At 44.1% G+C, this 23,461-nt stretch overlaps 1 protein-coding gene across 1 annotated transcript in view; it reads right to left on the minus strand.

Moving 5' to 3' along the window:
* The window catches only part of LOC144145257 (neprilysin-1-like), a 52,303-nt gene that overhangs the window by 3,978 nt on the left and 24,864 nt on the right, over positions 1–23,461 (minus strand). Inside the window, exons 11-17 of the mRNA XM_077676801.1 lie at positions 19,674–19,777; positions 17,401–17,459; positions 13,662–13,713; positions 9,574–9,641; positions 8,823–8,959; positions 6,744–6,809; positions 5,042–5,140 (exon numbers count right to left, since the gene is read on the minus strand). Of these exons, the coding sequence (XP_077532927.1) occupies positions 5,042–5,140; positions 6,744–6,809; positions 8,823–8,959; positions 9,574–9,641; positions 13,662–13,713; positions 17,401–17,459; positions 19,674–19,777 (585 nt within the window). The remainder of the gene's footprint in view (positions 1–5,041; positions 5,141–6,743; positions 6,810–8,822; positions 8,960–9,573; positions 9,642–13,661; positions 13,714–17,400; positions 17,460–19,673; positions 19,778–23,461) is intronic.

Raw genomic sequence — 23,461 nt, forward strand, 5'->3', positions numbered from 1 at the left:
GCAGTGCACGAAGTGTTTTTTTAATGTAAAGTTCTTTGCGAGTGGCTTCTTTGTTATATATATAACACAACCAGTTAAAAACCATGTTTTAATCAGCTTTCATTTCAATATGGTCTTCGATAAGGTCTCGCACCATAAATTGCTCTTCAAGCTCAAACAAACAGGCGTAAACGAAAATATCTTAAAGTGGATTGAGGCACACTTAACGAACCGCAAACAGTTGGTGCGAATTGATGGGTTTGAGTCTGAATGTCTTGATGTTTATTCCGGTGTGCCACAAGGTTCCGTGTTGGGCCCATTGCTGTTCTTGGTGTATATAAATGATATTGTTGACGTTGTTAACCCTCCTGTAAAAATTAAATTGTTTGCTGATGATTGTTTAATCTATGCCCCAGTGACGTGTGCGAATGACCAAAATGTAATTAATGATTGCCTTGGTGATTTTCAAACATGGTGCGATAAATGGGAGATCATCTAAAAATTATTAATAGACAACATATACGCACATAACTAACAAGAAACACGTTCTACCATTTACCTACAGCATTGGACCTAATTATTTACCGCAGGTGTGTGCATTTAAATATTTGGGAGTGCATATTACGAATGACTTGAAATGGCGTACACATGTCGAGAAAGTATGCTGTGCCTCTTACAAAAAACTGCGTTTCTTGCATGCTAAATTACCGAATAGTACGAAAGACTTCAAGCTGCTTGCATATAAAACATTTGTGCGCCCTGTTTTAGAATATGCTTGTGCTGCCTGTAGCCCCCACCAAAAGAATTTAATAGGTAAACTGGAATTAATTCAGAGACTTTCCGCACGATTTATATGTTCGAAGTATAAAAGGACGGATTCAGTTACCGAGATGTTAAAACTAAGCGGTTTGGAATCTCTAGAAACCAGGCGAAAAAAGCTGCGCTTAAAAGTATTTTTTTTTTCAGATAATGCAAGGGCAAATAAAAATAGATAGAAGAATTTACGTACACCCCCCGAATAAGCTCAGCAGCCGGATCAACCATGACGCGGCTGTTCGCCCCTTCGGTGCTCGCACGGACGTCTTTCATAAATCTTTTTTTCCCGATGTCATAGAAACATGGAACAAATTGCCGCGACATATTGTTGAAAGTTCTGACGTTAAGAAATTTGAATGTGCTCTTGATGTTTACTTCGCCGAGCAATGAATATGCTATTTTGTTATTGTTCGAAGTTGCTGAAAGTGTCAATGTCTGTATTTGCTTTCCATATCTTATGCTTCCCTCTCTGTAATGACCCTCAAGTGATGGTTGACAGAATAAATAACTAAATAAATAAATAAAAATAAAATAAAATATCAGTTATAAATTAACTTTTTTTTCGCTCCGTGATAAAGAGTGCGCCTTTATAGACGCTGCCTCAAACAAAACCCTATGAGGGCTGAGGCCCGCCAACAGGGTGGCATCGGTAGTAACACCCGGCAGATAGCGTATGAGGAACATCGCAGTTAAAAGAAACATTACAAAAGGGTAAAGAATCAATATCAGATCAATGGGGCTAGGTGATTTGCGTTCAAATGTCATTTAGTTAAATTGTAGCCGAACGTGATTCGATTAAACACCCTAAATCTGTTCCGGGCTTGCCAGCACAGCATATCATAACAAAGAGCTGTTTGTCGTTAACCTCATTGTTCTGTGTAACTTAAAGATGTAGAAATATCTATTCGAAGCTGAAACTTTTCCGTAAATATGCATTTGTATCTATTGTGCGTAGAGCTGCAAAATTTGTTATTTGTGTGCCGTAGTTCGTACCCACTTGAAGAATTTGTTTATTTACTCCGATTTCGTATGGTTGTCTGCAATCGGCAAAAAAAAACCTTAACGGGAAGAATTACGCCTATAAATCTTTTTATGTGAATTTTTATCAAGATATACACCAAGCACTTTCCCAATGAGCATAAAAAAATCTCGAACAAAGTACGGAAACCATGAATTTCACGTGATTTATATAGCCGCATCAAGGAAAAAAACAGGTTATATCAATTGTTCATTAAATCGAGAGATGCCAACACCCTAAAAGAATTCAGAAAACAAAGAAACAAATTAACTAACGACATACGCAATGCAAGAAATTGTGTTTATGAAAAACAATTTGAATCACTCGACCGACCTGATCTACTGTGGAGGAAGATCAGTTCGTTAGATGCGAAATCCACTCACACCGTACTTACCGATACAATTATATGAATAGGGTTGAATACACTGGTTGTAAGCTCGCTGATGCCTTCAATATCTTCTTCACTCCTGAATCTACCCCTGTCACAAACCAGTTTAACTTTTCGTTACAAAGTAGCTCTGACACTATATTTCTAACTCCTGTTTCCGAAACCGAAATCATATCAGTACTATCAGACGTTAATAATAGTTGCTGCCGTGATGCCCACAATATTCAAAACCGGCCTGTTAAGCACGTGATTGACACAATTGTGATTCCACTTACTTATATATTCGATCTATGTATAGAGACCACCACTTTTCCTTCGAGTATGCAACTAGCTAAAGTAACGGTTCTTTGTAAAAAAGGTGATAAAACGTATTTCGGGAATTAAAGACCCATTAGCATTCTACAGGTATTTTCAAAAATTTTTGAAAAGATTATACTTAGGAGATTCGATGCATTTCTGAACTCCTACAGTGTGATTACTGAGTGTCAATACGGGTTTAGGAAGGGTAGGTCCACAGAGCTGGCACTCATCAACCAAAAAGAATACATACTAAACAATTTCGAAAATAGAGATATCGTAATCAAAATTTTTATAGATTTTACTAAAGCGTTCAACCGTATAAACCGTCAAATTTTGTTTTATAAGTTAGAACAATATGGCATAAGGGGCCAAGCTTTAATGTTGATCAAGTCCTATTTATCATGCAGAAAGCAGTACGTCCAAATGAATAACTTCAATTCTACTACAAGACCTACCGTTTGTGAGTTCCTCAGGGAAGTATTTTAGGCCCATTATTATTGAACCTGTATATTAATGACATAGTACACCTTGAACCCAGCGCTCGTTTTGTAATATACGCGGATGATACCAGTATTTTTTTGTCGGGTGAATCCACAGATTTATTTTCCAGTGCGAACGTATTATTGGAAAAAACTAGCAGCCTGGTCAAACGCTAAATTGCTTAAAGTAAACATCTCGAAGTCAAAAGCTGTAATTTTCCGCCCGAAAAATAAATAAATACATTCACACATTCCACTATGATATAAATCACAAACCGGTGAAATAGTTAAATCTTTCAAAACATTGGGTGTTGTTTTTTCAGAAAATATGTTGTGGGATGATGACGTACACCATGTAACGCTAAAAGCTTCAAGGTCCATGAAATGTATTCTCCGCCACAAATACATACTGCAACAAAACGTCAAACTACTAGTGTACCGGGCTCTTTTCTGCTATTGCTTCAACTACTGCACACTTGTATGGGCAACAACTACGACCTCAAATCTAGAAAAACTAGCTATTCTTGAAAAACGGATGCTTCGCATTGTTCTTGACTTGCCGTACAGGCGTACAAACAAACATTTATTTCGGAAACATGACATAGTAAACATATTCAACCTATTCAAATACCGCTTGATCCGGAACTACAAACGCGAAACAAAAAGAGGTCTAAATTCTCTTTCCAGTCTAGCAAGCCTACAATTGTACGAGACTCCATATCCACAGCGCCATAAACCCCATTGGGAATTACCCCCCGTCCGTACAAACTATGGTCATCAACTCCTATCATATCAACTACCCACAATATTAAACACACTCACTGATAAGGATATCAATATTGATAATTTTTAAGTGTCATTTTTACGCAGTTATCTTGCCGACAATCCACGTTCTACATAAGCATGTTAATATGAATTGTTAACGTTGGTTCATTGTTAATATTGACATCAGTGCCGTGTAACTTAGAATGAATGTTGGAAAAAAAAAGGCTTGATTTGTGTTATGAATTTATTAATGAGTAGTCTTGAATTGTTTTTGCGCATGGTTTTGTTTGTTTTATTGCTTTTTTCTTGTCCACTACGCACAGCGCCGTGGAATGTCATTTTAAATGCAGCGCATTTCTTAGCCTCGCTTCTTCCTGCGTCGGACGGCGTCCACAGCTCCGCGTCCGCAGCAGGTGCGCCTCTCCTCCTTCCCTCCTCTCTCTCAACAGCAGCTGGCGCGCGCATGTGTCGTAGTCAGCCCGTTTGCTCCGTCGCGGTCTCGGCGTAACAGGTGCGTGATAGCAGCGTGGTGGGGCGTGGAAGGGCGCGCGCTGCTTGCGCATGCGCGCTCTCCCCCCCGTACTGCTCTCCCTCTACTGCGCGCGCTGCAAATATAAAGCGGCTAGCGGTCGCTCGTGCTTCAGTCACTGCGTTGCTCCTTCCTTCCTTAGTTGACGCGCGCTGCACCCTAACGCGACTTTACTCTCCTCTCTCTACCCCAAACCAGCACCAACGCAACTACGACCCAACTACCCACCCTAACGCGACTTTACGCGGCGTTAACGACCCCCAATGCTCTGCATTTACTCGTGTTCCCCTCGCGGGAAGGCGCGGGAATTTTTCTCTTTTTTTTCTTTTTTAAGTACGTAGAGCGTAGTTGAATGTCATTTCTTTTTCTTTTATTTTTTTATTTATTTTCTTACTACGCAAAGCGTAGAAGCATGTGATGTTTTTCTTCTTTTTCCACTACGCAGACCGTAGTACAACGTCAAACTTTGCCCTCTGTAGCTGATTGCTGTCGCTGCCACCTGTAAGGGCGGTGGGAGCTTCGTCAAGCGATTTTTTTTTCGCTTTTACTTGTATTGATAGAAATAAAGACTATTATTATTATTATTATTAATATTATTATTATTATTATTATTTCATTGACAAAAAAAAGTAGGTAAATCTGAGAAAAACTTTAACGATTTACGACTTTAACTAACGGGGAAAAGCTTCTACAAAGTAAAATGAAAGCATAATGTGCACGGAGAAAGAAAACACGCGCTACAATAGGCACTCGGCGCGTCAGCTCACCATGGCAAAGGAGATGAAGAAGACCTGGCTGAAGGCCGTGCCGTCGATGTGGTGGATGCTATGCTCCTTCAGGGAGCTGGCGTGGGCCTCCCGGTATGCCTGAGAGCAAGATTACGGGGGTTCGCATGTTATTGAGGCTCGCACGTTATGAGGCGCCCACGTTAATCATAAATAGGTCCACAATGTAGTGGCGGTTTTTTTAGACTGAGTTGCTATTCCAGAAAATGTACAGATGGTAATGATGTCTTTGATAGAAACTGTCTGGTTCACTTGAGTATAATGTTTCACGGATGTCACGTATTTGTGGGTTCTGTGTTTTATGGCTCAATGGTTGCGGGATGTTCTGCACACTTCTGTGAAACAGCTTTCGTTAAAGATAACACCTTTGTTTTCAATGGCCTAAGAAGAGATACTATCAGATTTCATGAAGATGAAAGCCACCGGGCGTAATTACACGTCTGGAAACTCTTCACCACTAATTGCGCCAAATAATGAAGAATTTTGTTAAGATCTCTTACAAAGGTAATATTCGAAGATGATATTTACTGTATAAAAATGCAGCATTTTGAAACTGTTCTACTTTGTTGCTGAGAGGACAAAGCAACAGCCCAAGAAGGTCGGGTATAGGAGAACCGAATGACGTTGCTTAAAGAAACCACACATCAGCAGATAAAATGGGAATGGTGTAAAAAATATAACGTAATTGAAAAAATGACTTAAACGCTAAAACACCATTTTTGACGTGAAGATAAAATTCCACGTTCAAACCATATTTTTCACTAGACAAAAAAAACTTGTGTTACATTTCCTAACCGCTAATCTGACGTCACACGTATAGACTGAGTAGAACACGTACACAGAAAAGACTTCGCCTTTAAAATAATTCATGATCATTTTCCCCACCGAAACATGTTAGTTCTAAACTTATACATCCTCCTTTCAGGTTTGCTGACACTGCGTTTCTTCCGCGGGCCTGTTAGACTTCAAAAAAAAAAACAAAACTGGCAAAGTGGTACACGGGCCGTCAGCAAATAAAGGTGATTTCTTCAGGCAACCATTTAAGTGACTTTTCTATACAAAAACGACTTTGGAGTGAAACGAAGCTTAAATGGCGTTAATCGATGAATTCCTTTCCCGAGTGCGAAAGGATAATCTTCGTGAAAGCATGCTCAAACATCGACCAAAAAAAAGTAAGACAGGAAAAACAGCATGCCCCGCTACTTTGTGGTGTTCCTTTTTTTCAATTTTCGATCTGCTTTCTACCAAGAAATGTACCAACGAATGCAGATAGGCGCCCGTTTAACGAAGAAAGGATAGACGAGAATATTTGCTACGCAGATATTCGTACGCTCAACATGACACGTGAAATAGAGCATGACACGCAACCCGTTTCTGTGGGAATGGGGTGGAGAAATCTGGGGAACGTTATTGGAATTCGTAGAATAAAATTTGGTAAGAAGTGTTAATGGAATAGTTCACCTATCTGTATGCACCCAATGATTGACGATTGATGTCCTGATAAATCCAGAGATATTTAAGATAGTGGCCTTGTGGGTCATTTCAGTAGCAGAGTTATTGGATAGGTTATATCTTCGCTCGTTGTCCTGGCGCTGTTTTTTTCCTTGAATGTCTTTTTGATGCACATTTTGCCGTACGGTAACGCATGACACTTCTGCGCTGACCGGAAGGAAATCGCTAGTACCTCGAATAGGGGAGGTAGCGCTGTATTGTCCAGGATATTTTGCGGCAGCGTGGACATTCCGTCGATCTGTGAACAAAAAAGGGGAGCATCATGAATAAGGATTCACACTGCGTGATATGCAATTCCTATGAGGTTGTTTGCCTGGCACTAACAAATTCGCCGAACGAGATTTGCAAGCAACAGTGATATGGGTGTAGCTTTGTAAAGCTTACTTCCTTTGGTTAGGGCAAATGTGGCTAACTCCAAAGGGCGGACGTTAGCACCGACACAGGGGATAACCAATATTAGCGCGTTATTCAGCGTGGCGACGCCCTGAAGCGGTCTGGCACTTTCGCTTAATCATTTCGGATATCCTTCTATGCAGAACATGTTTTTTGAACACGTTTTTGAGACACTAATTGTACAACAGGTGCAGAATAAAAATGCGTTCGAAAAACAGTAATAGAAAGTTCCCAAAGTTTTTGTTGTCTTCCTACGATACCTGCATTTGATGAGTATGCAAGAGTACGGGACTGTTTGCAGGTGCAGCCGCCGTTGTGGTCGCATTTTACGGTGAACAACTTGTAATACATTGTTAAGAGCATACAACAGTGGGGAGCACGATCGGCAAGTGTAGTCTTTCGCACCCGACACATTTTTCATGCGAGTGTCGCAGCTCGCTGAGGGCAGAAGCCCCAAGGTCACCAAAGAAACTACTTCACGTGCGTTCGGTGTTGTGTGTTTCACGTCTTTATTTCACTTAAATTGCCCTTTGGAGGTGCTGTGAAATGGAAAAAAAAGAAAAGAAAAACACTTAAGGGGATCAAAAATGAAGAAGCGAGGTCCTGGGCAGTTGCGGATCGGGGGCCCACGGCGCCATTGTCCATTGCGGAGGTCTTCCGGTGTGCCCCTCAGGCGGTATGCCCGAGGGCGAGGAGCCTGGCGCCAGTGGGCGGAGCAGCTGGATCCAGAAGGAACTCGTCCAATGCCCGCCAGAGCTCGACGGCGTGCGTTCGGGGAGGGGAGGGTTCGAACGGGGTTACAAGAATATTCCTGGTAAGGTACACTTTCAAGTGATCGGCTGCATGGTGCTCTTTTCACCAAACAGGCTGCACGCCTTAAGGACGACAGAGTTTTAGGCCGTCACGTGCACGCACAAGTGGCCTTGACGCCTTGGTATAACGGGAAGGAGCTGCGATCGGCGTCGCTGGATAGTTTATGCCGTTCAAAGATATCTGGCTTCACGATGCGTTCGCTTTTAGTTGTGAAATAGATTTGCCCATTTTATTAGGGTATGATAAATGCATCAACATAATAGCTGTGGCTTTTCTACAACCGGCTCATAGATTTGCATTATTTCCACGTAATTTTTTTCTGGTTTTGCTATCCCAATGCTTGACGAGAAAATACGTTTAGTCGCTTATCACCACTACCAGCCCACCCTTCGTTGTGTTGTTACTAGAGGCTCGGAAGTGTCTCAATAGTGAAGAGGATACCTATACACAATGTATGATAATAACGACGATGATGTTAGAATTTCCAATCTTAACGACACCTTTTGGTCGATTTTTATTTTTATACTAATAAGATTTTAAGCACGCCATCATTTAACGTTTACAAATTGAGTTCTGTGGCTCTAAGGCTTGAGTGCGTTTTTGCTCGGCATCTTGATTGTTATTTCACAGAAGTTGTCAGTGGCGTTTGAAATGAATGTTTAATCGACATCGTTTATTTAGTTCAGCAGTTTTGAACATTACAAACATCTTACATCGCGTAATAATTAAGGTTACCAAGTGCGTTTAGTGCTGAGCTAGTGCGCTAGCAGCTGCGATATAACTTAAGTGGTGTCACTCAACGCGCAAACAATGTCCATGTCAAAAACAATGTCTCGTGAACAATTTAATCTTCCACGTTACCGGATGGCGCATACAGTGGCAGCATTTGACTGGGGTACTTTGCTATGTCCAGCTAAGGGCTGGGTTCTCTGGCTACGCTCTCAAAACATTCCATATATTGAAAAGAGTCCTTTAAGTGGTGCAGGGTCCCCTTATGATGGAAAGCTTGCGCATTGGGCTCACAACCAACGAACGTTGGACTCACCGTGAGATTGAGTTCTGGAACAGTGAAGTTGGAGTACTGCTCGAACAAGCAGCGCACATCGTCTCCCATAGTGGTGCCGTTGCTGCCTGGCGGTTCCTGCCATACGGCACGATCACGGTCCGGGTCATAGATGATGCCTGTGAAGCGCGCAGGTGCAGATATCGGAAGCCCATACGTATTTGTGTCACTTCGTGTGCCTTGAAATTACATTTGAATAGTGAATACAATAGCCACTTCAAGTGACGCCTACAATGAAGTTGCCTTTAAGATATATTACGCAGAGCCAATCTGCAATGGCAACACTCGGTGTGGGCCAGTCACACCACAGATGAAGCTCCAGTGCATAAAGCCTGAGTTAGACAGCTCATTTTTCGCAGGCACTAAGTACTCCACGATATTCAGGAATGGAAATAAGACCGTTTTGCAATAATTATGAACATTGGAAAGCTTGGTACGTTGTTCTTCACTTTGGGGGGAGGGCGCATAGATTTGAGCATTTCATTTCGCTATTGCTACTTTCATTGCTCGTATTGCTCACGGTTAACCGATATGCGCGGTTCAGAGACTCCTGCCGTACAAGTCCGAACTGTACACGTTTGAGTTATTATAACTGTTAACTTTTCTCGTTTAGGCAGTTTTTTTGGCACTGCAGCGTATCATTCTGAAATGCGAATCTGTAATTCTGTAAAATAACTACATAAATACATAATAACTACATAATAACTAGATGTCCTGGTTGAGTAACACTAACCGTTTTGTGGACAGACTTTCGCCAGTTCTCGTCCAATGCGGAAGGTCACTCTTGGGTCATCGAAAGGCCTGCACAAGTGCGAAACAGCTCGGCGTCAAAAGAAAGGAGACGTGGAAGAAAAGTGGCTGTCGTCCTACTGCCCACAGGACTATGCAGCAAGGTTGTTGTGCAAGTGTCTTATTGTGTTTCAGGGAGGCAAATACAGTCACATCTCGTTACTAGGAACCGCACAGTAACAAATTTCTCAAATGTGCGAATATTTTAGGAATACCCACCAGATATCCTATATTTTCAATGTAAAATTGTTTCAGAATTACGAATTTTAATATAGCGCATATCAGAATAACGCACGTAGTTTATTTTCCCAGTTATAATCGAGGAACATCAGTACTACGGATTCGGCTAAAAGTATTAGCGCCGCAACTCTCGCGTGAACCAGAACCCGCCGTTTCTCTTTGTATTCCCCGAGTGCAGTAGCTATCGTCATCCCCGTGTCGAGTGCCAACAGCTATCGCCACCACAAAGCTGTGGTGTAATGCGCCGTTGCCTAGGAGGCCTAGCCACGTTTGTATCTTTTTTTTCTCTATGTGTGTTGGGTGTTCGTTGCCTATCGGTTGTTTTTCATGGCAATCACACAAGCGGGCAGGTATTTTTTTGTTGGGGGGATTTTTATCAGAAATTCATGCGAGATCCAAACAAGAATGCAGCTAGCGACAACGCAAGGAAGCAGCGAAAGCACGCGTCATCTTTAGGAACCATGATGAAGCGATGGTCTACGATGTGGTTAGTGAACATTGGAGAAGCTGAGATCGTGTTGAACATTGATGTTGTAGAGCACATTATCAAAGTCCGGACTTTAATTGCTCGGTGCAATGACGTACCCGATGAGGTATTGTGCAAGGTGGAATATGTAGTGGCATTTGTAATCGGCCGTGCGCGCTGCACGCGCCCGAAGAAAAGTGATTTCTTCAAATAAAGCAGCTTTGAATGGAGCGCAACATTTTTATTTGAGAGTTTGTCTGTATCCAGACGCGTCTACTGCTAACGTACGTCGTTTCCTTTTCTGGGTTTGAGAACCTGGCTTATAACCACCACATTTCCTTCACAACGATGTTTCAAAATAATGAACGATTTTTGGCGGGATCGCGTGATTCGTTATATCGAGATTTGCCCGTACGTCGTGTGTGTTGAATTTGCTTATCGGTTAAAAATAAAGAACAGAAGCTGACTCTCCCCATTCACCGTAACAGCTGCCCCTCCGCAAACAGCATGGAGTCCGATAAGGAGAATGGTTTTGCACTCATATAATAAAGCAGGAACAAAAGAAAAACGAGCGAAACAAACCAAATATTGTCGCGTGTGTAAATTACGAAGTCAAGCTCCGTGAGAAAAGCAGATGGTCTCATACAATGACAACAACCTATTTTTAAAAGCTGTGCTACTTGACATCACGTGTTATTTGCCTCGACAGGATGATATACTACGTGTACTTTTGGAGTTCTCAGCCTGTGCCTGACTACCGGAAGGTGGGTCCGGCGATTTATCCGTCCATTGACAGGGTAGGAATGCCTAACCACGCTATATTTGACAAGTCGCCCAACAAGTTCATTCCAGCTTTGGAAAGCGCCAAAGATCCCGACGTAGTTTGACAGATTTTCACTGACTACATCGCATTATTGGGGACTACGTGGAGCAATAAAAGAGCAAAACACATGTAAATAATTTTTATGTGCTTTGTCCGGTGTTTTCGTTTTTCAAATAAAGCTTAATCCGCTGAAGGTACTCGCGCACAATTACGCGCACAGAAGGGAATGGTACCGAGTAATTAGACCAGGTGAAGATGTTTACAGTCAGCCGAGCTGTCCTTCACATGAAAGTTTTATATTCAATTTTACCCCCAATGTGAATGGCACTGCCACCAGGGTGGTAGCTGTATTTGTTCTCCCGGTATTTTTTCCCCGGCCAAGACCTCGATGGAGAGCTGAACTATGAAACTTCGGGGGCAAAGGGGTGAACTCAGCTAGCCCTCGATAGACGTGACTGAAGATCTTTAGGAGAGGCCTTCGCCCTGCAGTGTACCCAACCAGGCTGATCATGATTACGAAGATTTGTTAGTAAGAAACATATACATGCTCAATTTTGCTGTTAGACCCCGAGATGGTTGTTGGGATCCACAAGAAGGTAGCTCAGGTTTACTGAGATCACCACGCTCCATCCAGTACTACATCCAATGAGTGTTCTAGAGTTCGGCTTGTACAGATCGATTGTGTTCACACCATCGTGTGACGACTGGAGTGCTGCAACGCATTCTACCTCACCATCAACTCTCTCAGAACGTCCCCGAGGAAGCATGGTGCGCGAGCAGAGTAACCTTGATTATTCTACAAAGTTTGCGTCAGCTGCTTCGCAGAGTGCTGTGACCAGACCACGAACTCTGGAAGGTACGCTGAAGTTAGTTCTAAACATTATCTACTTTCGTTACCCGAAGAAACTCTAGAAAGCGTATGACAGGTATTTTTTAGTGGTATAGCGCATCCTCTCGCGAGAAAAGCGCGTTCAAAGGTTCCCTTTCTGTCTCATAATCCTTCCCCCGATTTGATCAGATGGTCTGCAGGATACACTGGGAAGTGTGGAGTGCTAAATATCTTACATTACCAGTGTGTTTAACCTGTACAACGTGCGACACAAAAAACAAAAACCTACATTAACCGCGAACCTATCGCAGATAAATTTTTGTAACGCTTTCATAGCATAAAACCATGCCGCGAACTTACAGTGTGGAGTGAATGCGGTAGTCAGTGCGACGGCCGGGCAGTGTATTTGCAAACTTTTCGCTGCACAGATTCCCCACGTGACATCTCAGTTCGCGCAAAGCAGAACAGTAATTCAACGTGGTCACTGGCTGCCCACCGAGCCTAAAGCGACGTAAAATATACCACATCACATTTATTACCAAAAACAAAGCGTAAAGTTCAGTTTAGAAAAAAACATTAAATTTTTAATAAAATTTGGCAATGCAGAAAGAAACCTAACAGACAGACCTGCTGGGGCTCGAACCCAAGCCGTCAGCGCGAGTACTCAGTACTCTACATCGGGGCTATGTTGTAGGCGCTAAAAGGAATAGCGCGTGCGCAGTGACATCACGCATGTCACGTGGGTGCTCTGTCCAGCGAAGTGTTTGGACACACACGGCCGGGCATGACTCCTGTGTTTTCTGCTGTGCAGGGCCTTACAAAAAAGGAAAGTTTCTAGACTTCCGCAAAATAGTCAAGTAAGGGAGCACTGGAGTTAGAACTTTACCGTGCGGAAGCAAATTAGCCTTTATCAAATTAACAAATCAGCCTTTACCGTCTCTTCAACATCGCGAATTCAACTCTCTGACACGGCTCTGAAGGGTGTTCCATTAGATGTGATTCGCGTGTTACGGTATTGCCTACTCTTGCTAAAAAAAGCTTGCCAATTATGTGCTAACTTCGGGGGCAAATGTCGTCGAAAGTTTATATAGTGTTTTCCCACCCCTGCGTAGTAAATTCCTCTCACGATCTTCCCCTCCCGTCTCCCTCCTCCCACAATAAACACGGTGGAGATGTGATGCAGTCAATTCAAATATTCCGCATTCCACTGTTAGCGCGCCATCTACTGGGACCCGGCGTTATGGCGGGCTTCTTGGAATGCCGCCACAAGGTCTAGAATCGGGCGCATGTTTTTCGTATTCGTTGGACAAGAGAATTGTTTTCAACCCATATTTGTTGTTCTCTATCGCAACATTCAAGCATTCGTGTATTTTAATTAAAATTACACCGCGAATTCCACTTGTACCTTGATGCTTTGCCTCAAGTATGCCATTTTTGTGGTGAACAGTGTTGAGATGCATTGAGTATATCTCCAGATTTAGCTCTCTGGGAAGGTTTTCCCTGTAAACTTCGTGTTCGATAATTTATTTTAACTTTTGGCCAGGTATCGTATGGCAGAACCCAAAGTTAATTTCACTTTTTATTCTGTGGAGAATGACTCAACAGACTGTTCCCAGAAGATGTGTTGTCGTAACTGCTCTGGTGACGGCGACAGCCTCTTCCGCCTAGACTTACAATGTGGCGTCGTTGTAGAAGAAAGGCTCGTGAAAAAGGCTTAATGGTAGCTCTGAAATGGAGAGAAAGATTATGGACGAGTCAACGCAATAGCAAGGCCAATTGCGTATAGCGCGCAAACTTGAAAAATGCATGCAATCGCGCTTCACATTCCGTATAATCCTCACAACTTTAGGCGGGGGTAATATGAGGCATAAATAAACGTACAAGACATTTCAGGCGGAAGATGAGGTGAATCGGTTGTGCAGTTATTTATGGGCATCAAGGTCTTTAGTTTGTACCATTAAATCTTGACTAGCGCAAAAGTCAGCTACACTCAAAATTTTGGCCTCTTGAAAATCCTGTTTCCGTACAGTCTACCTAAAAAGGCGGCAGCCGAATCAGTCGGCGCGCAGTAGGCGCAGCTACGGAGCCCAACATACACAGCTTGGGTAGTAATGACGCCAGCCCGAATATCACTTGAACACTTTATTCGCGTTACGCGCGCGAATGCGACGTGCGGCTAGAAACATTGATGCACAATACAACACAGACAAGGTTCTCTGTCATCAATCTCAGCACACGCACGACACAGGTCCTATCCTTCAGCTCAGCTTCGCGGCATGCGAATGAGGCTTTCGGAGTCTCACTTTTCACTGACAGCATTCAAACAATCTTCTTGCTGCCATTCATCCAGGTGTTCTTGGCGTCCTTTCTGCAGCACCATAATGTCCGAGAGAGCACACACGAGAAATCCCCCGCTACATGAGACGCGCGTCGGCCTCGCCGTGCGGCAGTGGCAGCAGCGGTGACCGTTTTCGCGCTTGCGTGCCCCCAGTTGCACCGGGAAGGAGTGGAGAAAAAAAAATGAGAGGAGTGTTTCCCCAGGCCCACTACCTCTAAGAGCGCCATAACAGAACCGAAACTAGAAACAGTGACATAGGCCTGGTCCGCGGCGGCCGCTTTTCTGATGGAGGCGAAAAGCAAAAACGCCCGTGTGCACGAGATTTCGGCGCACGTTAAAGATCCCCAGGTGGTCAAAATTAATCCGGAGCCCTCCACTACGGCGCGCCTCATCGCCTGCGTTGCGTCGGCGCGTTAAACCCTACAATCAATCAATCATAGGCCTGGTAGTTCTGTTGATAAAAAATTAGCAGTGGCTTAGCTCGGCTATGCCAGGATATACGTGGCGTGAGCTAAGGTTCAGCCGGCTATTCTAACGTTCCCTGGTTGTCTATGATTAGAAGAACTGCGAGCTGGGCGTGTTGGTACATGTTCATGGTGGGAAAAGCGCTACAGTAACAAGGACAAGTGAGTAGACGGGACAAAGCGCTACTAGCAACTGAAGAATTTATTACTGGAAAAACATACATATATACAAGGAATAAACGCCACAGTCATCACTTCAAATTTTCCAATCTACCATCTGTTCGCGTGCGAGAGGAATCGCCGAGAGGTTAAAAGGCCAGGGAGCACCGATCAGAGCACGGGAAAAGAAGCAGACTCCGGAAAAGAGAAGATAGCGGTGATTCCGTACCTTCATGGCACGTCTCATCGCCTAAAGATGATAGCGTCAACATATGGGGTGCGCGTGGTGTTTTCAGCGAAAAACAAGTTGTCGAAAATTTGCCCAGCCGTGCAAAGGGTGGCAGAAAAGAAAGCAACAAGGAAGAAGGGATGCGGTAGCAAACACGGCACGAAGTTTTTAGAGTGCAAAAAAGACGTAGTATACAGTATTCCATTAACGTCTGGAAAGAAATACGTAGGGCAGACCGGCCGATGCCTGAACGTACGCCTTCGCGAACATCAAAGCTCGTTAAAAGGGTCACCGTAATCGCATTTAGCCGTTCATTGCAGAGACTGCAAATGCCGCCCAAAACTGCGAGATACGTTAATTGTTGATAAACACAAAAAACGACTAACAAGAGAAATAACAGAAGCTTTCCGTATAAAGAAAGAAGGGAATGAATGTGTCAGCCAACCATCGGTCTTGCTGTCTGACACTGAATATGCCTTTTTAAATCAGGGTTGATGAAGTGTGTGGCGCCTTTCTTGTCAGCACACGTGCGGTGTGAATGTATAAAATGTTTGGTTGTCGGTGTGCCTTGATCTTTTCAGATGGTAGATTGTGAAATTTGAAGTGATGACTGTGGCGTTTATTCTTTGTATATATGTATGCTTTTCCAGTAATAAATTCTTCAGTTGCTAGTAGCGCTTTGTCCCGTGTACTCACTTGTCCTTGTTACTGTAGCGCTTTTCCCACGATGTCTAGGATTAGCTGATTACCATGTTTACTGCTGCTAAAACGATATCCAATCCAATCCAGTCCAATCCAATCCAATCCACTCTAATCCAACCCAATCCGGTCCAGTCCAGTCCAGTCCAGTCACTGCTCCTTGCGATGCGGAGCACGGCTCTCCGGGAGCCACGCGAAACGGCTATCAAGCGGCTCCGGCGCAGCGTCACACCTGGCTACTGCGCAATGGAGGCGCACAGCTGGGCACGCGCCGGTGCGAGTGCGGCTGCCGCGGCTATGACGTTACTCCTCTGGAATGTGCAGGCCGGCGAATGTGCCGACCCAATTATCCACAGACCCGAACTCCAATTGCACTGAATCCAATCCCATACAATCCAATGCAAATCCAGTCCAATCCAATCCAATCCAATGCTCCTCGCGCTTGCGCAGCACGGCCCTTCAAGGTCCACGCGAAACTGCTCAACCTTGGCCAGGGTAGCTTACGCTACAAAAAGCACGACACCTGAAGCTACTTTCGCCTAGCATGAAAAAAAATTCGAAATTGCTCTCCACAGGTCGCAGAATAAATGGACCCGCTGCACTCTATCAGCCGTGTTTGAAATAAAATGGGGCCTCTTCGCACTACTGGTGCAAAGAGTGGGCAAACAGCGAAGGTGACGGCCCCACCTAGCTTATTTTTGGTTCGAATAAGTTTATGTGTGGGTATGCTTGGAGATTGGGTCAAGTTTATTGTGTGGTGCCCCTAACCCCCAAAAGAGCAATAAACACTCGGTATTTAAAGTATGTATGTACAATGTACGCATGCCCACTAACTTGTAGCAACAAGAGTTGCGGAAGGCGTAGCGGGAGGAGCGTTTGCTCAAAGTGTTTGTACTCGTTCATTGGCCACCGTTCGGCTGGTGTGGTCTGGCGTGTGGGACGCTAACTATGAAGTTGATTAACCTTATCGTTTTTCAGTCTTTTGGCTTCTTTCATTTTGGCATTAATTTTCTCTTCCCACCGACAAAACTTCACCACTCGTCCAAACAAGCGATATAGCGATCCACCGCGCGATGCGTTTCGAAAGCCGCGCTTGTACCAGTTGTTTCACGACTTCAACAGATGGCGATACGAGTCCTATCGCTCGTTGAGGTTTTCATGTGCGCATTCGCCGGCCGAATCACCAGGTCAAACAGCATCGCCGTTAAAATAGTTTGCGTTCGTTCATCATCATCATCATCAGCCTATCTACGCCGACTGCAGGGCAAAAGCTCCTCCCATTATTCTCCAATTACCTCGGTCCTGTGCCAACTGTGACCAATTTATCCCCGCAAACTTCTTAATCTCATCTGCCCATCTAACTTTCTGCCGCCCCCTGCAACGTTCGTTCACACTGAGACTAATTACGTGTGCTCAGGAAAAAAAATGTCCATGTTATTTTGATCCAACGGCGTCTTTTACTGTAAATTTGTTATTTTATAGTTTAGTAAATAGAATCCGCGCATGCTTATTTTTATGTCTCACCGAATATGTTCCCCATTGGGTCGTAGGCGCAGGAGAGGTCAAACACAGACCGCTTCCACCTGAAATCAGAACAAACACAGCCTTGGCAAACTAGCATTATACAACAACACAATTTCTTTAGGAGCAAAGCCCCTTAGGGGGTCGGGCTGTCGGCATCTCCTTTCGTCGTCGCCGTATCCCGTATCATATAATCAGTGCACTAAAACACCGGGACACCAGTTTTACAAAGTCTTGTGCAAGAACGTAATGAGTACAGAAATAATAAGCTGGGACACTCGTTTTCCAACGGCTTCGTGCTTCGTGCTGTAACGCTTCGTGCTTCAAAGACAGGAGACTTGTACAGCAAATCTGCATACCTCTTCCCCCTATGGCCTTCTCTCAGTGGTTTGAAAATGACCAAGAAAACAACTTATAGTATACACTGAATGCGTCGACCCTCCGCAGTCTTCAAGTTAGTAGAGTTGGCCCGGGATTTTTGTCGTTACAAATTGAGGAACTTGATGTACACGCTCGAGCTCTGACAAATTTCCAGACAATTTTGCCACGATAACACGATAACGATACTGAACGGCAGTCGTTTGGCAAATGTGCGCTTTTGTGGTAGCCACCGAAATCGACCAAGCGCAGGATAGGTGTACTTTTTGTCTTAAAGTTTGGTACGGGGGCCTTTTTCGGCCACCGCCTATTACCTCCAAACATTGGCACTCGAAAGCAACACTGACAATGTAGACAGATAATTGTTCTGTACGTCAGAACAGCAATGATGTTCCGCAATCGAATGACACGACCGCTAGTTCCGAACTGCTCCACGTGGTGTCTGCTAGCAATGGCTGCAGACATCTGCTCCTTCAGCCGCACCGACAAAACATCTTACAGCCTAACAGTCTTGTTATATTGGCAATTCTTTCACCATTTACAACAGGAATGAGGGAGGAAAGAAAGTTCTCGTTCACTGCTAACCCAGATCTGTTTAACAAACGATAACCCTTCAGCTCGGCAAGGAGGCCATTGGGAAGGGCGTCAAACAAGGAAACACCACCTCGCCGTATTCATATACAGCATGCCTGCAGTGGGTAGTTAGGAAGCGCGTTTGTAAAAAGCAAGAGCACGCGTAAATGAAGAATAGCTCAGCCACTCGGTATTTGCGGATAACAAGGGTCGGGAATTTATCTTGCTCTCCTTCACAATTGCGTGGGTTCAGACTTCGAATCTAAGCTGTTGGGTGTTTATGTGAGGCACCCACCGGCTCCGCTTGGCTCCATGTTCTTCAATGAACTGAATTACTCAAGCCGATTTGACAGGGCGTAGGCGGTTGACAAATGTTTCGCTTTGGGAGAAGGTGCAGCTTTCATGGAATATTGTCGGATTACAATGCTTCCCAAGTTTGAACGAGGGCTTGCGACTATATTTACCTATATTTATATATTTGGACGAGTAATGATCGTTCACCCCTCCGCTTGGTCTTTCGTACAGCGGCAGTGCCACGTGCTTCACAGTACAACATATATGCACCGTTCGGTACTTCTTGGCAATTAGCAGCCCTTTCATTTTGCTTCTGTTTCCGCCACCGGGCATTCTGTGGGCAGTCACCGCATTGCTCGCGAGGCCATTCCGACAGTATCTCACCCCCCGCGGTGGCTCAGTGGCTATGGTGTTGCGCTTCTGAGCACAAGGACGCGGGTACAATTGCCGCCCGCGGCGGCCGCTTTTCTGATGGAGGCGAAAAGCAAAAGCGCCCGTGTCTTCGAGATTTCGGTGCAAGTTAAAGATCCCCAGGTGGTCAAAATTAATCCGAAGCCCTCCACTACGGCGCGCCTCATCGCCTGTGTAGCGTCGGCGCGTTGGACCCTACAATCAATCAATCAATGAATCAATCAATCAATCAATCAGTTAATCAATCCGAAAGTATCTCAGCTTAGAAGGCGAAAGTTCTACTATGAGCGATTCTATATAAACAGGCAACAACCGATTAAATTATTTTAGGCAGGGCTAGCCAGCAGGGGTGACTAACTACGTTTCCATGTTCAATCATTCAAAATCTGGCATTTTGTAGTTTGGATCCTTTGAAGTTTACGTTTAATCATGTGCGGAAATACAACGTATCAATCGCGTAATAAGGAAAGGATGTTGGGCTGCGAATTTCAATACATACTAAAATATGTATTTCGCAAACAGTCATGGCTTTTGCACAGTTTTGTGCTAAACTGAAGTGATGACATTGAAGAGGACCGACTGTTAGCGAGACGTATGTTGTAGGCCATCATCGTACTCACCCCGTGGTGGTGCCGTTGAGCGCGGCGTTCCAGTGAGTGCGGCTCACGTGCGAACGGGCGACGTAGTAGCCCTCCAGGGCATTGCCGCTTTCCACGAGAGGGACCTGGGCAACCGGTGCGGTTAGAGCTACTATGTATGTTGATTGGGAAGCTACACACAGGAACTGCAAATGCCACGTCGTCAAACGACAGGGTGAAGGTTCTATGGTTTCCACTGTACCCGTGAAACTTCCCCTTTTAAGCCGCTATGTGTTTCAGGGGTATTGTGACGGGGACTTTGTGACCTACTTAGACCAACCGTACATGGATCATTTTGGGTAATGTCATTGCCAGAGCTCGCGAAATTCGACTTTCTGTATGTAAACTTACATCGCTCAAAGCGTACATCGTGTTTCGTATCACACTGCTTAAGCGATGGGGATGAACAGGATAAACAGATTTATTGCGGACATTATTTGCATGGCGTCTTCGGTGTGAAGTCGTCAGTCCAGTATCCCATATGCCTTGCCAGCCGCTACGAATTCTCGCTCCTATACAGCACCGCCTATAAACCTTTTCATCCGTTAATCTTTAATAAGACCAGACCATGCTCTGGGCGGGGTTGGGAATGCGCAGTTACATCTTCCTGTCGACGGCGCCAATTGTAGGGCCGCTAGCACAGCCCACTGATAAAATGGAAGCTCCCACGACGAAGAAAATAAGATGGTCTATACGCTGTCTTGAGACAAGGCACACATTTAAAACATAATAATAGCAATGTTTATTTCTCGCTCTTAAGTGCAAAGAAAAGACAGCCAATTTTTCGTCCATTTCACATACTTCAATATGCATTTTGTCTATATCCGTACTAGCCTTCTGTGCCAAATGCCACACAAGACAGCCTACCTTGGAACCGTTTCCTTTATTTAAATGCACATCGGCTGTATTGGTTATACCAATAGTACAATATTTAGTACCAATAATATTTGTCTGACTTAATTTTAAAACTTCTTTTAGTCTCATGAAACTCGAAATAGTCGGTGTTATGGTAGGTGGCGACGCCCTTGAGCAATCAGTATTTTTTTTTTGTATTTGAGTGTCGTTACTCCAGGACGAGATAAACCAGCTTTGTAATGTTTTTTTACGTGAACCCTGCCTTGGGAGCGTCAGTTTTCTGCTTGTAATGAAAATATACATATATATGCGTGCTGCTATGCTCTATTCATTATTTCAACTAAAAAAACAAATTGTGTGTTAATAAGCAGAAATTTTGCTGAAAAACTTTTGAATCGCATTAACGCCAGAACGACCTTGAAGGCGTAGATGAGAAGGTTTATTTTAAGCACAAGTTATTGTCTCTACTCACCCTCCCCCATCCATCCGTTCACTCGCCGGTTTCAGGCCCTTACTCTCTTCATAGTCTACACAATAAACAAAATATGTACTGAGATCCAGACGACAAAAATATTAATTGCTAACCCTTTTCTTCCTGTTTCGATTTGCCTTTTCGTGTGTATTTCATGTTCGTCTTGTGCCGGTGGTGTATCGACACCTTTGGCTTTTAAGTCCGACTTAAGCGATTCGTTTTTTTTTTGTGCGTTGCTTTATTTTTGTTTCTTTTTTAAAGTTCTCTACGGCAAACCATTCTCATTTAGACTATTGAAGCTTTTCTACGAGCTAGCGTCGCCAAACATGCGTTTTTGCGTACGTGCCGGGCGTTGCACACTTGGTGCCTTTTTAAGATATTTTACGTGTTTGGGTTCTCTTAACAATTCTTTGTTTTTTTCTTTGTCGTCTGAGGGTTGCCGAATACGGCATCAGCATATGTAATCTGTTGGCTCATTTTTGGTGTTTTTTAGCCTTGTTATTATCGCTAATCTCCTTGGACCAATAACCTCTGATTACATCAACATCATGATTAAATGTTCTAAATTTGCCAATTATTCATTTTTGAAGTTACAGGGTGTGGCACGGTTGGTTTCTAACATTTCTTTTGTGGTTTATTTTTTGTTTTGTTTTTCGGGGGCAGGATATCTCTTTATCGTATGACGGGGGCGTATGAGATGGACTTGCTTATTTCATTAGTTCATGTTTATTACCGTTTCTCTTTTTTTGTAGTGCCCTCTATCTGCATAGAAATTTAAAGCCGTCTATCCGCATAAAAATGGAACTTTGGAGAAAGTAAAATATTTGGGTGTCAGATTATTGGAATTTCAGGTTATTTGTCTATGGAAAACGATAGAGAAATAAACCATACAGATGATAAAAACAATTTTACGTAAGTTGGAATGGCACTCCGATACACCATTCGGCACGACATAAACCAACTAAAAGACCATCACAAGAAACCGAATGCGAAAGAAAATTGAGGGGAAAAAACCAACCGTGTAGCACCCTGTATCTGTGCAAAACATCGTTTTATAGCGATTACAGTGTCAGTGTAGATTTTTCGTCGAATGTTAAGAGGTGCGGCGCAGGATTGATAATACATTCGAACACTTCTTGAAATTTTGGTGTATTTTTTTAGTACGCTCTGCATCTAGCCAACTAGACGGAGAAATTCTCCGTTGTATCAGCTTACTATGCGGTTTCCTGAGGGCTAAAAAAGTTGTTAACTCTTTCCCTCGGTAGATACACTGTGATCATGCTTACTTGATGTCACCATCGCTTTCGGTAAAAACCTAGCAAGCACACCACAGAATAACGGCCGTTATTAAAAGAAATAACATCTAGCTGGCCCTCTTGTTAGGTGCAGAGCACTCTATAGGCTCGTCTTGCCGTCGTAGCTCGCTAACGGTCGATGTCCAGCGACTGCCGGAATCAGGCGGCGCAACCGCATAACAAACCCAAATAGAGCCTGGTGTACCCTCGTCAGGGAGTCGCGCTGAGGATTCGAAAACCACGTGATTTAAATAGTTGTAACCGTTCGAACCTCGTGAAGCAATGGCGCTCGTCATACGTCACCCCGTTGGTAAGCTCGAAGAGTATATTTCAGGCAAAATCTGTGTATTTAACCGGCAACCCCCACGTTCATTTGGTTACGGACGCTCATTGGTTGGTTTTTTCGAAAGTAAGCGAGAAAAGCCTCCGCCCAAGAAAAAAAATGCGCGTTCAAAATCACGCAGAAAGACTCCAGCCGCGCAAAAAAATGGCGCGTTTGAAATACCGCAGAAAGGATCCTGCTGTGCTAAAAAAAAATTACGGTTTCGAAAGGACGCAAAAACAGCTCCAGCATGTGAACTTAAAGCAAGCACAAAGAGAACAGAACTCCCGCTGGAGCAGTTTCAGGGAGGGGGCACGCGAGCACTGGGAAGGCGGTAAAGTTGAATGGCGTACTCATCAAGGGAGGAGTCAGACAGGGCGGCGAAGAGCGTGATCGGAGGTAGCAGTGAGCTCATAACGGCGCAACCACCCATTATGGCGAATCACTACTCTGCACTTCCGAGTCCTGACAGCTCCCACATTTAATGGAACGGCTTTAATTTTTTATTGTGGCGTTTAACCAGCCGAACCTGCACCTACGCTCTGAGGCGCGCCGTAGTGGAACGCGCCTGATTAATTTTGACCACACTGGCGTTTTTGCTTTTGGCCTCCGCCAGAAAAGTGGCCGCCGGGGTAGGGACTGAAACCGCATCCTACGGTTCAGTAGAGCAAAGCCTTCGCCACTGCGCTACCACGGCGGGTATCTAGGGGGATTCGTCCATGCACGCGGCCCAACGCGTCTTTAAATACAAGAAATAAGCAGCCACGGCAATATGGATTGCTCTATGCAGTGAGGAACACATATAAAGCATGAAATTCGTTCAGAT

Source organism: Haemaphysalis longicornis, unplaced genomic scaffold, assembly GCF_048455015.1.
Source record: "Haemaphysalis longicornis isolate Haplotype H1 unplaced genomic scaffold, Haemaphysalis longicornis Haplotype H1 scaffold_7, whole genome shotgun sequence".
Lineage (NCBI taxonomy): Eukaryota > Metazoa > Arthropoda > Arachnida > Ixodida > Ixodidae > Haemaphysalis > Haemaphysalis longicornis.